Consider the following 16,807-nt stretch of genomic DNA (forward strand, 5'->3'; position numbering starts at 1 on the left):
TGTTATTCAGTGTTTCTCAGCCCTGACAACAGCTGCAGTGGCTGAGTTTTGCTGCTAGACGTCATCAAGCATTTCATGCTCTACCCTACATTTTCAACTTTCCAATAATAGATTCAAAAGAAGGTGACTGTGAGTGAGACTTCCAGAGGCAAAGCTTTCTTCAAGTGCCAAAGTGTATCAATAAATACATCAAAATAACAGGATGTCTTAAACACTCCCAGTTGCAAGACGACAGCTCCAAGATGACACACGCGCGCACACACAAAGACAACCCTTCCTTGCTGTTCTGTAAAGCACAGGAACTGCTGATTTTTCTTCCTCTTTGTTTGCTTTGAATCTGATTTTTTTGCAGTCTTGCTTTTGCTGAAGTCTCAGAATAACCAAAATCATCACTTATAAGCCCTTGTATTACAGGCTCACAGAACTGTAGGGGTTGGAAAGGACTTCTAGACATCATTGAGTCCAACCCTAAACTAAAGCAGCTTCCTTTCAGCAGTTGCACAGGTAGGCGTCCAGACATGTCTTAAATATCACAAGGAGACTCCACCACCTCTCTGGGCAGCCTCTTCCAGTGCTCTGTCACTCTGACAGTAAACAAGTCCTTCCTTGTGTTAGCATGGAACTTTGTGTTCCAGTCTCTACCCTTTGCCCCTTGTTCTATTGCTGCCTGCCACCAAGGGTCCATCTCCATCAGTATGACTCCTGCACTTTAGATATTGTTATGAGATCCTCAGTTTTCTCCAGGTTGAATAGTCTCAGGTCTCCCAGCCTTTCCTCATACAGGAGATGCTCCAGGCCCTTACTCATCTTTGTGTCCCTCTGCTGGACACTCAAACAGCTCCCTGTTCTTTTTGGAACTGGGGAGCCCATAACTGGACACAGTACTCCAGATGAGGCCTCACCAGGGCAGAGTAGAGGAGAGGACCACCTCTCTCGACCTGCTGGCTGATCTTTTCTTGATGCACGCCAGGACACCATTGGCCTTTTTGGCCACAAGGGCACACTGTTGACTCATGATCAGCCTGTTGTCCATCAGGACACCCAGGTCCTTCTCAAAGCTCCCTTCCAGCAGGTCAGCCCCTAATCTGTACTGATGCCTGTGGTTATTCCTCCCTAGCTGCAAGACTCTACATTTGCTTTTGTTGAACCTCATCAGGTTCCTCCCTGCCCAACTCTTTAGTCTGTCTGGGACTTGCTGAGTGGCAGCACAGCCTTCTAGTATGTCAACCACTCCTCTCAGCTTTGTATCATCAGCAGACTTGGACTCTATCCTCTTACCTGGGTCATCACTGATGAAGATGTTGAACAAGAACAAATCTAGCACCAACCCACACAGAACACCACTAGTTATAGGCCTGTTGTAACAACTCAGTCTGGTGGAATCCTTCCCTTTGTGGTACAACGCTTCCCTTACCATCAACCTAGTTAACCCAGTGCTGGCAAACTACTTTTCTATACAACTCCACTATAAGCTGTATGCTGCCTGGTAAAAGAGGGTATACTTGTGCACAGAGAAAAAACAGCTTTTCATTCCATGCTTGTCATGCTGCATTCCTGAGATACTGAGTATATACATGTCCATGTACATTGAGGATCTGCAGTAACCCTGGTTAAGTTCCCTAAGAGATTCCTGAAGAGGTTGAATTGGTCAGCATTGTGATCTTGTCACCAGTCATGGATATCTGTTGCTTTGGTTTCTGGTGTTAAATTCTTGCAGCACGTCTGACTCGAGCACAAAACCAGATGAGTTACACAATTGTGGGGAGAAGATGGAAGGAAACAACAGCGTGCTGAAGCCTCCTGCTAACTTCTGCCCAGGCCTCTGGCAGCATGACTCACTGTGAGCTGCCATGGTTACGAAACAAGTATTACTGTGCAGATACAAACCATGCTCAGAGGCAAGTACATCGCTGACTGGTTCCAAACTTGGAAAACACTCGGGTGTAGGTAAGGCCTAATACCAAGTGGGTGTTTGCAAAAATGAGAGTTACAGCAAAATCCTCCGGAGCAGGAAAAACAGCATGCAGAAAGCAGAGGGAAGGAAAGCATCACGTGGAAATTTTGCTTTCTGGTTCTTTTCGCTTATTCCTTCTGGTTTTTACAGTGCTACTGTCAGAACTGTTCCACAGAAAAACAAAGGGAGAAAAGAGGATGTTTCTGTACCATGGCAAGAAAACAAATAGTAGTGTTGTGGATGATTCAGCTGGCAAGGATAGTGAGTCATGGAAATGCAGCATGGAAGTGCTCAAGTGCAGGATATGCAGCACAGTGGAACATCTGATGTAGACTGAGTTTAGTATCATGGCACCTTTAGAGAGCCAGGACTGCCAACAGCCCCAACGTTTCTCTCCTGTGAGCTCAGCAGAATGGAAGCCTACCTGAAGTGCCGGAGCAGTGCTTTTGTCAGCTTCAGCTGAGTTGTAGGGTTTCCATGTAAAAGGTGTGCCTGATCCTCGAGTCACGCCAACAAGGAAAGCACTCTCATTTGATTTCCTGTGAATTAACCAAGCAAAGTACTCAGGGATGCAAAATCAAGCAGCTGCATCCTCATGAAACAAGCTATATTAATGGGGTTTAACAGCAGGGATGTTTTCCCTGAAAAAGGAAAACAGCTTCTGGTTGCATTAGTGTCCTCCCAGAGGCCCTTCTCTGGCTGGGAGAAAAGGCTGGGCAATCTTTGGACAGCTATTCTAGGAGACCTGAGCCTGCAGAGCTCTCTGGAGTAGAAAAAGAGGACTCAGCAAAAAGCAGAAGATACACTTCTGAGTCATTTCCTTTTTTTTTTTTATTTTTATTTATTTTTTTTATTTTTGATTTCCAATGTGTTCCCATGCCATTGATTTTCTTCAGTTTCCTGCAAATCTCCCTACCTTGGATACATGTTAAACCACTCAGCAGTCAACCCCGACTGTCAGTGCCACCCCAGGAGGGATAACAGTCCGAAATCTGCTTTTATGTCAGCTAAATCAGGGTTACAATCAGCTGCGGTCACCAGCATGATACATAACTAGTCTATCTGACCCCAAATCAGATCAGGAAATACAGAGGAAACCGGGGTGACCTGCTCACAGCTCACCAAACGAGCCTCGAGGTGGGACCACATCCACTATTTTTAGGGACAGTTGGCAGGTCCAGTGAACCGGGAGTGAATTTTTGAGCTCTCTCCGCAGTCGATTTCACTGCTAACCTGAGGCAAAGGCTTTCACTTCTTGTGGCTTCAGCTTCCAGTCAGAGGGGCAGGGCCCTTTATTTGGAAAAAGAAAACAAAACCGAATAAATCCCCACAACGTTATTTTACTTTCTAAAATTATCATCAACAAGTGCTCTTCTGTGCTGGTGGGTCCTAATTACACATAGGCTCTTGCTCCAAACTTCTGCATTATGAGGCTATCCACGTGAGGGAATTTCTCAGCATTTTCACCTGTTTATTACCTACTGCAGCATTTCATAATTTTAAAAGAAGTGCAGTGCTTTCACTGGGCCAATTCCACACAGAAATCCAATGTAGGATGGGGGGGGAGGGGAAGGAGAAGGGGAATGACCTGTTGGTAAGCGATAGTTGTGTTTAAACTTATTCCTTGTGGGAAAAATTATTGGTTGATGCTGCTCCTGGCCTGCCTTCCTGTGTATCTGCTATTTGTAGAGAATGAAGAATAAAAGTGAGGTTTTAGTCAGGTCATGGCTGAAAGGTAAAACTGATTTCAGGAGTGTCACCTCAGCCCCAGCCCTGTGCTTGGTGGAACACAAGTAAAGAGACTGAAACAAGTAAAGAGACACAAGTAAAGAGACTGAAGCTACGCACGGATGCAAGACCTGAGAATCCTCTTTCCTCTCAGCATCCCGCCCGCCCCGCCAGACCCACCTCGAAGCGAGCGCAAGATGGCGCCTGAGGGAAAAACGCAAAGCCCGCGCTGCGCACGTCACGTGACCCCACGATCTCCGCCCAGAGCGGGGCCGCCCCGCCCAACTCTCGCGAGAGCCGCCGGTGGCGTCGCGGGAGCCGGCGCTGCGCTGCGGTAGGAGGTCGGCGGAGAAGGACGGAGCCGGAGCCGCTTCGCCGCCCTCCTTCCTCCCTTCCCTCCCTCCCGCCTCGCTCCCCTCCGCAGCCGGGAGGATGCCGCGCTCCGGCCCGCTCCCCGCCGCCTTCTCCCTGCTGCTGCTGACGGCCGCGCTGCTGCCGGCGCCCTCCGCCGCGCAGAACGGTGAGGGCGGCGTGAGGGGAGCGGAGGGGGGAGGGGGCGCGTTGCCATGGGGCCGCCGGTTGCTATGGGGGCGGCTACGGCGGGGAACGAGGGTCATGGCGGGCGGGGGGGCTCTGAGGCCGTAGCCAGGGGTGGGGGGGAATGAGGGGATGTAGGGGTGTGGGGGGCTGCGGTCCCGCTGTGGGGTGGGGGGGGTGGAAGCCGCGGCCCCCCCCGCCTTTCCTCGCTGCGCTGCCCGGTGCTGAGGTGCTTCGCGCCCGGCAGAGCGACCATCTCCCGCCCACTGAACCTGCATCTGCCGAGTTGCCTTCGGTGATTTATAATGCAATAAAGTCGTAGTTCCTTAGCAACTAAGGAGGTGCTGTGATAGGAGCGTAACAGAGGGGAGGAAAAAAAAAAAGAAGAAGAAGAAACCACCCTTCTCTGCGCTTTATAGGAGAGAGTGAGCTAAATGTGGCGCGGTGTGCCTCCTCCCCGATGAGTTTGCAGCCAAGTGCATGGCGGTCGGTGGCTGAAGGAGCTCGGTGCCATCTCCTCGTGCTGCCGGGGAACCCTGTGGCACTGTGAGATTGGAGGTGGCTCTGAAGGAGGGATGGGGTGCTCCTGAGGTGCCCCAGGTCCCCTGTGTGGCAGTACAGCAAGGCAAGGGCTCAGCTGCAAGGTTTGTGTGCATTGGGGAAATCTTACCTGCAAAGGAACCACACCTTGCATATATTCCTATTGCCACTGGCTTGTGGTCACTTCATCCTCTCACCGCTCCCTTTCCTCTCTGCTGTATGGATATCATGCTGTCTCGGTCTTTCCTCCTCTTGAGGTGGGTTTTGCTTTGCAGTGTGAGGCTGGCTTTGACCCTTTGCTGTAGGAAAGAAGTACTGAGGCCTTCAGCCTATTTAACAGCGTTGATAGCAGACACAGGTGTAAGAAATAACAGCCCAAAGATCCCAGATTGGATTTATTTCCTCAATACTTCTGCGTTTTGCAGTCTAAAATCAGTGACTGCTAACCAAGCACCCATGTTGCTGCATGGAGGAAACCTGTGGGCTTTCTGTATTGTGAAGGCCTTTCCTAAGTAGCACTTGAGGGCTGGGCGAATCCCACTGGTCAGTGGCCAGTTGGATTGCTGTGACTGCAAAGTCTGCTTCTTCTGCACTGATGCAGTGTGCAGTATTGCAGCATGGTGTCAGCAGGGTTAATCTGCCCACGTTGTGTTTCCCATGGTATTTGGGTGAAGTAAGGTGACGTGAGTTAAATAGGTTGTGTGCTTGAAGCTGCTCATGTGTTGAACTATAGCAAGCAAGGTGTCAAATGCTGGCAGCTGGTATAAAGATGCTAACTAGCTGCTTGATAGGCAGTGCAGACGCTTGGGTTTATCAGTAGTTCTGTGTCTTAAAGTCAACAGTTGAATACGTTCTGGGGGTAGTTGGAAGGCCTTAGCCTTCCTCTGCTTCATTCTTGGTTTCCACTGCTGCCATGAGGCTAACCTAGCAGTAGCAGGTTGTGGTATGAGACAAGATTACAGACCCCAGGAGTTTTCTGAGAGCTCATTAATTTTTATGTGGTTAAGTAGGGGTTGTCCCACCAATAAATGCGAGGGGAGACTCTGAGCATCTGTGCTGAGCTAGGAATTTACACAAGTGAAAATCTAATCTGGAGCATTCCAAAGGCAGAGATCCTTCTGAAGAAGGTGCATTGCTGCAGTTGAATTTCTGCTCTCCATTAAGTGCTGTCATAGCGGAGAAGCAAGTTTAAAGCTTGCACGTGAGGCCCAGCTACAGAGGAGCTGATTTTTCTGCAACTAGTGGCCAGTGAGGTGCTTCCTGAATCAACTCTGCTTTTGCTTTGATGTGAAGAATAGGCACAGCTGCTTTCTGGGTTATATGTACTCCTGGTAAGCCATTCAGAACATAATTGAACTTGAAAAGGCATGTGCAGATCTGTCAGTGGCAGCTATCTGAGCATTGCCAGGGCTGTGCTTTGAAGGTGTGGGGAGCAGTAACCCCAAGCGTACGCCCAAGAATCCCATGACGTGTTATTGATACCTGGCCATCACTGTAGTGAAAGATAATATGCCAGGGGTTGTTCTACTTACAGCAGCACTGGGTTTACATACCTGTTGAAGCTGCAGGTTGTGGACTGCTCAGCCAGCAGTATGCAGCAAGGCCCAAAGTGCCTGTTGGAAGCAGCCTTTTTTTTCTTCTGACAGGAGATTACTGCTGAATTTTTCTAGAATTAATGTAATCCAGTATAGTTTTAATTAGCACCACGTATAGATTTAAGCTGACTAAAACGGGGAAATAGGTTTTTGGTATCTGTAAGGATTATATTTAAAGCTCTTACATAAACACGTAGGGATCGCAGAGAAAGTTGTGTGTCAAAAGTGTTAACTTTTCCCAAGGCAAAGACACTTGGCAAGTTCTTGATGCCTGTCTGCAGCAGGTGGGTTAGGTGAAGTGACAGAAAGGAGGCTTAGAAGAAAGGCGAGGAAGCATCAGGAGGAGCAGCTGGAAATATCAGTCTGTCAGGAGGGTCTGTATAAACCTGTAGTTTCCAACTGGTGTTAGTTGGAAAGTCACCACTTCAGAACAGCGTTCTCCTTGTGGAAAGGTGCTTGGCTTGCCTCTTTGGTGGTGAACACAGTGCCTTCCCTGGTTGCTGGTTTTTGACCTTGGCAGAGTATTTAGCAGTTGCTTCCTTCAAAACCAAGACTTCAGGATACTTAGACCTTGTAGGGTTTGGTTTTAAAGGAGCATGGCTGTATCTCTGCTGATAGCTCAAGTATCTGCTCCAGCTGCTCCAGTTAAATTTGCAGTCTTTAGCACAGCAATACACAGTCTGAATCACTATCATTCTTCCCAGTTCTTCCATTTCAGAGCTCTGGTCTGGCAGCGTGCACTTAGAAGCAGGCTTTCTCGTGTCTTGTCTGAAGGACAGAATTGTTAAAATCTTGCTTTTTTTTACATTGTGAATGCTGTTTCTGGCTGCAGCTTTTGCAGCCATTTTGCACTGATTGCCTTCTGGTATTCTGATGTGATTTTAGCGGTCCCCAGATAAAACTAAGAAATGGTTTCATACAGCATTTATGGAGCGTGAGTGTGGGCTGAGCATCGAGGAAAATGTTCAAAGTTCTGTTCTTCTCCCCACCATTTCTATTCTCCTTCCTCCTACAACTCCCGCATAGGAAACTTAAATACAAGCAAGATGACTAAGATGTATACGCTTGAAAATCGCATCGAACTCTTACAGATCTCTGCTAACAGGTAACGAGGCGTCAACTGCTCGTCCTGGCACTTCAAACAATAGCTTTAATTATGTCAAGAAGCAATCCAAGTGGAAGTGCTAAGTGCTGAAGTACACTGCGAACATTAACTGTCCTTGCAACAGAGTCCTCCAGGAAGACTACTTGTTACACTCTTGAATGAGGTGCATTCTCTCCTTCACAATGAGCTGTTTCTTTTGCTGTAAGCACTCGTTTAGAGGAGGCGATCGTAAAAAAAACTTGCATTGTAAAGGACAATGGTAGCCTGTGATTCATCCTTCGGTTGTAAAACCAGTGTGGAAACTGCTCAGCTTCAAGTGCTGGAGGTGCTGCAGCTCCTATTGGGGAACCTCTTAAGATGAAAGCTGGGTAAACGGATTCTGCTCATTTTTAACTGGAAAGGTCTTTTAGCTGTGAACCTAAACCTCTTCTGGCGTTTTATTCCTTACATCCATACAGTTCGGAGTGTTCCCTTTCCATCAGCATTTATTTTCCGTGCTTTTCTAGGTCGGTTGTCACGGTCATTCTGTGTAAGTTGGATTTTTCCTTAGTGTTTCTGGTGCTTTTCAGTCACGTTTTCAGGAATGTGATGAGTAGAACTGGCCGCAGTTCCAGTTGGGGCCGGACCAAAGCTCAGTGGAGTGGAAGGATTGCTCCGTGCATCTTGCAGATGGCATTCCCGTTTGCATCACAGGACAAATGCGTTTTTTGCAGTATGTTTTTGACTCGTGTCCAATGCGATCCTTTACAATGGTCACATCTTACGTGGCAGGTCTGTTGCTTTGTGTTCCTTGACTGCCTACACCAAGCAGTTCCTTGGTGCTCCTGCTAAACGGCGTTTTCTGATGGCTGCTCCCACTTGTCTTGATCCTGTTGGATCTAATGGAGCACCCACCTCTACTTCAGCTTGCCTTGGTTCTGTCAACTGAAGCAAGACTAGGCAATCAGCTATCTTATTTTAATCTATGTTTCATCTACTTGCTTGCATGCATGAAAAAAAAAACATCTGATACACAAAGCTGTGTTAATGGAGTTTTATTTTTGGGTAGGAGGTTTTTGTCTGGAGGCAGTAATAATTGCCCTGTAGAAAATAAGAGAATTGCGGCTGTTTTCTCTTCTGTTTACATCTGTGTCTCACTGACTTTGCAGTAGATCAGATTGTCATGGGTAAGTGGCCTCAAACCATGGAAGGGCGGTAAGGCTTTGTTCATTAGATAGGTTTCTCCCATTGTCTTCTTGGGCACTGAACTGGGACGGACAGTCTGCAGTTCCAGTCTGGTGGAGGAGGATTGGCTGGTCAAAGTTGGGAGTTGTCAGAACTCAGTATCAAAAAATGATGTTTGTTTGTTCAAGTCGAGATGGTTGTCTGAACAATTTCTTATGTGCCTTCATCAAAATCTTACTTGGTATTGAATGCTTTTACTTCCTCGGCCATCGTGTGTGTGCTGCATTGTTTCTTTTGTCGTTAGGGGAGATTCAGTCTAATTAAATCTAAAAATAATTTCAGCCTGGGAGTATTTATCCACTAGTAAGATAGACTTTTAAAGATTCATGTTCTCTTGATAAGCTTGAAGCTTTTTTGGGTCATCTGTGTGGTTGAAGTCACCGCTTCAGTGTTGACGCAAACTCATTCGAGCAGAAAGATGATAACTTTGGAAGCTGGGAAGGATTCATCAGGCGGTGTCAGAAGGTGTGGATATCTGCTGTAATTAAGAATTAAAAGATTTTGAGAGTGAAACTTTTTTTTTTTCACTGTTCCTGTTCAGAATGCAGCGGAGAACAGCACTGAGATGTCATTATCATGTTTCGGCTGCAGCAAGGTTTGTATGTGTGGGGAGGAGCTGTGAGCAGTGAGCTCTGATCTGGGTTGTTATAGAATGGCCTGGGTTGAAAAGGCCCACAGTGCTCATCCAGCTCCAACCCCCTGCTGTGTGCAGGTCACCAACCAGCAGAACAGAGCCACATCCAGCCTGGCCTTGAATGCCTGCAGGAATGGGGCATTCACAGCCTCCTTGGGCAACCTGTTCCAGTGCTTCACCACCCTCTGTGTTGCTGGGTAAATAGGACCCCCAGTTACACTGTTGGAGGCTGTAGGGTAGGACAGTGTTTTGGATGGAGACAGGGGAAAAAAAACACGGTCTTCAGGATACTGGAATTCTGCTTTGCAGCTGTGTTCAGAAGGATTGAAGAAGCATCTTATCTATCTTCTGCTCTTTGGAGGAAGGTTGGGATTTCAATATAACAGATGCAGTCTCAGACCTGTCTCAGGAACATGTATTTATATAAACTTGGTGTTCCATGTCAGATCGAAGTGTTTTTATATTAAAAAAAAGTTGGGGGGAGATGTGAAAGAACAAGAACAGATCTACAAATCTTGTGCATGAAGAGGAGCAGGGTCCAAGATGCTGGCTGGCTAAATGAATTTGCATTGTGAAACCTTTTTATAGACGGTAATTAGGTTGTGATGTCCCTGTTCTGCTATGAATAAAGAAAAAACAAACCCAAGTCTTGTAATGCTGTAATTCCTATGGGCTTGTTTAACAGTACATGTTATAAAATAATACATTAATGAATCTATTAAGCCAAAGTGCTGCTTGGTGCAGTAAGTACTGTCGTTATTTACTACTTCCCACATTATGTCAATTACGTTAGTTTGGAGTAGATGTGGGGATCATGGAGGCTCTCCATGGAGCTCATTTGCTCGCTTGGAAACCTCAAATAGATGCATTTACTAAGATGCATGTTGAAGGACGTAAGAAAAGAGGATAGAGGGAGTGTTATGGATGAGAAAAGGGAAGATGTGAAAAGATGCTGTAAGTCCAGAGCTTGAAAGTGGTTGAAAAAGCAAATGCCATATTGATGGGCTGCTCCTGGATTTTATTTTTGGTCTTTTTGGCCTGGTTTATGCCTGAAGATCTTGGTGGGGGTGAGCTAGAATGAGCTACTTTAGCAGGTTCAACTTGCAAGCATGCAAGTATTAAATTCCCTTCATATTCATGCAGTGCTCCTCCTAATGAACTGGTTTGCGTGCAGTTACTGATTGCGGTCCAGCTGTATCGTTACTCCTGTTAAAGTCATGCATGTGTTTGCCATGTTAAGAAACTGTTGTGTTGCTAGAAGTGGTGTTTAATGACTGGCGTAAGTGGAGATGATGGAAATAGGGGCTAACATAGGGAAGGCCAGAATCTGGAAGAGCACTGATGATGTGCTCTAGAGGTGGTTGTGTAAATCAGGGTTGCTTGGATTGGGGGAAAAAGATACCTTGGTACAGGATCTGAAATTGTGACAGGTGTTGGGGTTCTACAGGTACATAGGCAGGAGGAAACAGGCCAAGGAGAGTGTTGTGCTGCCAGAAGGTTGTGATCAATGGTTCTGTGTCAAGGTGGAGGCTGGTCACCAGCAGTGTCTCTCAGGGGTCGGTTCTGGGACTGAAGCTCTTCATCATCTCCATCAGTGACAGACGATGGCATTGAGTGCACCCTCAGCAAGTCTGCAGATGACACCAAGCTGAGCGGTGCACTCAGTACACTGGAGGGAAGGGAAGCCGTGCAGAGGGACCTGGACAGGCTGGAGAATGGGCCTATAAAAACCTAATGAAGTTCACTAAGGCCAAGTGCAGAGTGCTGCATTGGGTCAGGGCAACCCCAGGTATTTATACAGACTGGGGGAAGATCTCCTTGAGAGCAGTCTTGTGGAGAAGGGCTTGGGGGTTCTTGTGGATGAGAAGCTGGATATGAGCTGGCAGTGCATCCTTGCAGCCCGGAAGGCCAACTGTGTGCTGGGCTGCATTAAAAAAGGGGTGGCCATCAGGGACAAGGAGGTGATTGTTCCCCTCTGCTCAGCTCTTGTGAGGCCCCATCTGCAGTGCTGCATTCAGGCCTGCGGCCCCCAATACAGGAAGGACATGGAACTCTTGGAGCTGGTCCAGAGGAGGACCATGAAGATGGTCACAGGGCTGGAGCAGCTGTCCTGAGAGGTTGAGGGAACTGGGCTTGTTTAACTTAGGGAAGGCTCTGGGGAGACCTCATTGTGGCCTTCCAGTACTTGAAGGGAACGTGTAAACAGGAGGGGGAACGGCTGTTTACAAGGGTGGACTGTGATAGGACAAGGGGAATGGTTTTAAACTGAGATGGGGAGGTCTAGGTTAGAGATTAAGTCTTTCACACAGAGGGTGGTGGCACACTGGAATGGGTTTCCCGAGGAGGTTGTGGATGCCTGGAGGCACTGAAAGCCAGGCTGGATGTGGTTCTGGGCAGCCTGGTCTGCTGGTTGGCGGCCCTGTATATGGTGGGGGGTTGAAACAAGATGAGCGTTGTGAGTCTTTTCAACCCAGGCGGTTCTATGATTCTATGAGATGTTCTGAGAATTTGGCATGGGTATTTTCTGGTAATTCTAGGAACTGTGTTTTAGTTGAGAGAGGCAGAGTAAATGCTGTGTGGGTTTAATTTGCTGTTTGACCAGGCAGTGGTCAGGATTAGTAAAGGGAACGCAGGCTGAGAACAAAGAGTGAGGAGCTCTGGAACACTCAGGGTTTGTCTGGGTGCTGTTGATCTTGTCTCCAATATGGCTTCAAGCAAGGACAGCATGCTTTCCTGTCCTTGTACTTCTCACTGTTAATTTCTGCTTGGGGCATTCTAACCTGGGTGCTCAAATACTTCACCTAAAGCAGCCTTTCACAGGCAACCTAATGTTATTTCATCCTCTCTCCTTTGCTTTCAGCAGTCACAGTTGCAAACAGCTAACTTGCACTCTGACGTTTTATATCATATTACTTTATATTTCTGTTCTTATGCAAATATGATGACATTAATTCATATTGCAGGATCAGTTTTAAGCCAGATAGTCACCAAATAAGCAGTTTATTCCATGCATGTTGAGTTATCCTGAGTTTCTTGAGTCTGTAGCTGAGGACTGTCAGTGTAGGCTCTGTTAAGCAGCTCTGCACCTGTGAGAGATGGCCGCAGTGACTGGAAACGAACTAGAAATCTCCTAACTTGGAGATAACGTGCTGTTCATGAGAGGTGCCACAAGGAAGTGTTTCCTGAGGCCTGCAGCAGCTGGACACTCAGATCTTGTGCTGCACCTTAATGTATTTTCAGAAGAATCCTCTGGGCAGGTTCCTCTTTGCTCTTGTCCCTTTATATCTCCTTTTTTGCTGTATTTAGTGTTCATTTGTTGACTGGTTCCCATTGTATAAGGTTTTATAACGCTTTAGATCACCTTCACCTTTGGATTCTCCCTCAGTATAAGTGCTGTCACCTGTGGCTGTTGTACTTGAGCTTTACTCAATTTGTCTGTTCCTTTATGCAAAAGGGTTGTGAATGATACTTGAGTACCTTGACTGTAACTGTTCTGTACCAAGAGCTTTTCTGCTTGTTGTCAAACATGACAGGAGTATAAATGTTCTCATTTCCTTCAAGGAGCATTCTTCATTTCCTTCTGTTGTGTTGTGTTTAGATTGGTTACAATGCAGCTCAGTTTTTCTGTAGCCTTGACAGTGATGACAGTGAGAAGCAATGCAGCATTTTCTTCTGGAAGCGAATAGGACAGTTCCCGTCTCTTAAGGATGCTGAGCCTTGTATCAGACTGAGACACAATATTGATTTGCTTCCACACGGAATTCATTTAATTTTCAACTGGCAGTTCTTCAGCACTTTGCTCTAAGTTACGTAGTGCTCAAGAGCAGCTTCTGGTCCAACTTCAGAGTACAAGATAGGTTTGGGCAAAGCTGTATGCTTTGGTCTAGGATTCATGGAGCTCCTATTTTTAGCCATAGCAGGATCTATTTAGTGACCTCGATCTTGAGCCGTATGGAGTTAAGAAGGAAGGCATTTTGGGATTCTAGAAAGGGAGCTTGTGAGAATGGAGCAGAGAAATGTAGAGAAACAGCTTTTAAACTGCTAGAAATAGTGGTCAAGGCAGGAACAGCAGAAGGGAGTGAATGAATGAAGTGCTGCTTAGATCTTGTCTCTTCTTTAGGCTCAATAGGTACAGAAGACTGCAGGGCTTTTCAATATACAGTGAGTAAATAACTGAATTCTAACTGTTTGTCAGTGACTTACATTCAGATTTTTCAGCAAAGCATTATCTCCTTTTTTTCTTTACACCTTTTCTAGGTAGCAAATAAACTGCGGGAATGATTTATCCCATTCTTTCTACAGCACCTAGCAAGTGCTAACCTGGAGTTGGCTGTGCAGGCACTGAGGGTGGCACATGCCTTGCTTGCTGATGCTATTCTCTCACTGTCCTCAGTGTGACAAAAAAAGGAGTGGATTTATTGTTCCCAGCGGGTTTCCTAAGTATTATTACACTGTTGTCCTCCATTGGGAATTGAGAGCTCTTGCCTTTCAGAGATGGAAAATTACTAAATAAAGCTTTTTTTTTTTTTTTTCTTTGAGAAATGCAAACTTGCTCTAAAATGGCTATGAAAATATCACCTCTTGTTTAGGAAATCCCTGAGCTGTGCTAAGTCTGGCAGAAAATGATTGTTTGCCCTGTTCTGACATTCTTCCCATGTTCACTGCAGTGAAGGGCCTGATCCAGAATAAATGCTTTGCTCTGACCTCCAATAAAGTATTTTAAAAGACACCTTTGTACAACAGCCGCACAACCAAATGAGGCTTCTTTAGCTGAAGAACTTACGAAAGACTTGATGCAGCCATCATGTTAAGTAGAACAGCTCTTGAAGAGTGCCATGATACAGAACGGAGAAAACTACTTGCTGGAACTCAGGCAGATTATTGCAACTATGTCTCAACAAAATACTCTAGGTCATCATGTTCTCCAACAAATTCTCAACAAAGCTCTAAAATGAAGCTAAATGTAATTGGAAGAGAACCTCAGCTGTGAGTTTAGACTCTCTGGTATATTAGTTAGGCTGCATGTGATTTTTTTTGGACTGATGAGGCGCACAAGATCTTACCTTGACTTCTGTGGAGTTACAGAATCACAGAATCATAGAATGACCCGGGTTGGAAGGGACCCTAAGGATCATGTAGTTCCAGCCCCCCTGCCTAGCAGGGCCACCAAACATACACATTTACTAGATCAGGTTGCCCAGGGCCCCGTCCAACCTGGCCTTGAACACCTCCAAGGACGGGGCATCCACAACCTCCCTGGGCAGCCTGGCCTGACCACTTTCCTAGTAAAGAACTTCCCCCTAACATCCAACCTAAATCTTCCCTCCTTCAACTTGGATCCATTTCCCCTGGTCCTGCTATTGTCAGCCCTTTCAAAGAGTTTACTCCCTTCCTGGGTGTAGGTTCCCTTCAGGTATTGAAAGGCTGCAATGAGGTCACCCCGCAGCCTTCTCTTCTCCAGGCTGAACAAGCCTGGAGTTTTTCTGTTTTACACTGGAATCCTAAATTCTTGCCCTCCCTTCTAGTTTTCACTCCCATCTTGTTATCTCTGTAAGTTATCCACAGTGTGCTGGTACTTCTGAGTCCAAACAGAAGTGTATTTCTTCCTCATGCTAAACAAAGGATCACATTTATGTCATTACTTTATGTCAGCTCCCTTTTCTTTTACCCACTTGAAGAGTCCAGATGCACTCCTCTAATTGAGTTGCTGTTTGTGCTGCAGGAGATATAGGAGTCTTTGGGAAAGAGGACTCCAGGCTGCATTTAAAGCTGTAAGACTGACTCCAGTAAACCCCAAAGCTCCAAAATAAGCTCTTTTATCCATACTGGATGTTTTTGATGTTTAGTTGTCCTCTTGTGCATCACTTACATGAGTCATGGAGCCAGGCTCAGCTGTGCAGTGTGGGTAGCGGTCAGTTAACCTTGCATCAATCTTGGTTCGTACTGAATTGAATTTGATTTTCTACGTAGTGGTATTTGATGCTGTGGAGGAGCTGCCCTCAGCAGTGTATTTCTGTACAAATAATCTGAGCAGTGTCAGTAGGCCATGTGAGATCAAAGCCCTGGACCAAAGAAGGATCTGATTTATGACGTGTCCTGATGCAGCTGCGTGTGCTGGCACTGAGCAGTGGGGAGAGCAAAGCTGGTTTTACTGGCATGCCCTACATACAGGTGGCAAGTATTGGTGGGGCTCTTGGGGTGAGCAAAGACTTGGTGGATAGAGGCACGTTGCAGTCACAGGCCTGTCAAGACAAGGGAGAAGATGAACTGTGCTGGAGAAATGCATTAGGGGGGGAAAGAATAGCCAAAAATGCAACAAAAAAACATCAACAAACATCATTTCCTTCTCTTCCCTATAAGTGGGAGAGCACCGTGTTCTGGAAAATAGGCTGTCTGACTGCCAGGTTGATGGCAGCCTGACCTGCAGATGTGTGAGCTGAAGTTAGCAGTTTGTGGACAGAAGTTCTCTGCTGCTATATGAGCATGAACTGCAGAAGTAAATGGAGCATTCCTTCTCTAACTTCTGCTCCTGGAGCATTTCACATATTGCTATGAGGCAGATCTTGCTCTGTGGAAAGTTAAACTGTGCTTTGCATTTTAAAATGTATTGTTCCATCTGCTAATGTGTGGTTTCTTGTGCATGTGGATTTTTTGGTATCTCTGTTCTTTTGCTGAATGACTTGGATGCAGCCCTGCCTCGCATCGTGTGACCTGTTACATAACCCAACAGTTCTGCAGAGGTCGGTGTATTAAAACATCCCACTTTCCTACATCACAGATGAGGCAGAGCAGCTCGTTCTGCAGAATGCCTAGAAGAGGCAAAATCAGGTTTGCTATTCAGTGCGTGTTTCCCTTGCACCAGCAACAAACGTAGACAGTCTCCTTTCAAATGCAGATGTTGGATCAGGAAAGGTCAAAGCAAAACTGGAAAGTGCTCCTAACCTTTAGCTTGCTAAAGGAATAATTCGAGGAGTTAAAATAACTAAGCTGGAGATTGACTTGTTCGTTATCTGAACCCCAGATCTTACAGTGATTCCAGTATCTGTGGGATGCAGATCTGATCCCCTCAGATTATTTCTGAGATGTTCAGGCAGCAGGCTTCAGTTGCTGTGTTAGGTGTGAACGCTGGACAGATTTCAGTTGCTGCCTTCGAGGAGAGGCAGAGCTGTTGGTAACTGCTTTTCTACGTTGTGAAGCTGAGTTTCTTCCCGTTTACTTCTAGGGAATGGGATCCTGGTTGTTAACAGTTATTTCTTGGCAGTGTGACGGAATGATGTCTTTGTGTTTCAGAGAAGCTCTTGTACATTCCTTAGCTACAACAAAAGTATTTATGAAGTGACCTAAAAAGGAGTTAAAACTGTTGAATCTCAGCTTATTTTTTCCCTCCCCCATGCATGGACGATTCTAAGTCTTTTGTCCCTAACGTGAGTCAGGAAGAAGCAGGAATGGAAAGAAGCAGAGAATAATGCCTTCCTCTTCAGGGGACAACG

The 16,807-nt window shown here is 46.3% G+C and overlaps 1 protein-coding gene across 5 annotated transcripts in view; it reads left to right on the plus strand.

Annotated features, from left to right (window-relative positions):
• The first annotated feature begins 3,955 nt into the window (after positions 1-3,955).
• The window catches only part of NPTN (neuroplastin), a 46,795-nt gene continuing 33,943 nt past the window's right edge, over positions 3,956-16,807 (plus strand). For 3 of the 5 annotated variants that reach the window (XM_072345998.1, XM_072345999.1, XM_072346000.1), the window contains exon 1: positions 3,960-4,202. In XM_072345998.1, the coding sequence (XP_072202099.1) occupies positions 4,115-4,202 (88 nt within the window). In that variant the 5' untranslated portion in view covers positions 3,960-4,114. Of the gene's footprint in view, positions 4,203-16,807 lie in introns of all 5 variants that reach the window. The other 2 variants (XR_011904905.1, XR_011904906.1) reach the window with 1 other exon arrangement.

Source organism: Excalfactoria chinensis, chromosome 10, assembly GCF_039878825.1.
Source record: "Excalfactoria chinensis isolate bCotChi1 chromosome 10, bCotChi1.hap2, whole genome shotgun sequence".
NCBI lineage: Eukaryota > Metazoa > Chordata > Aves > Galliformes > Phasianidae > Excalfactoria > Excalfactoria chinensis.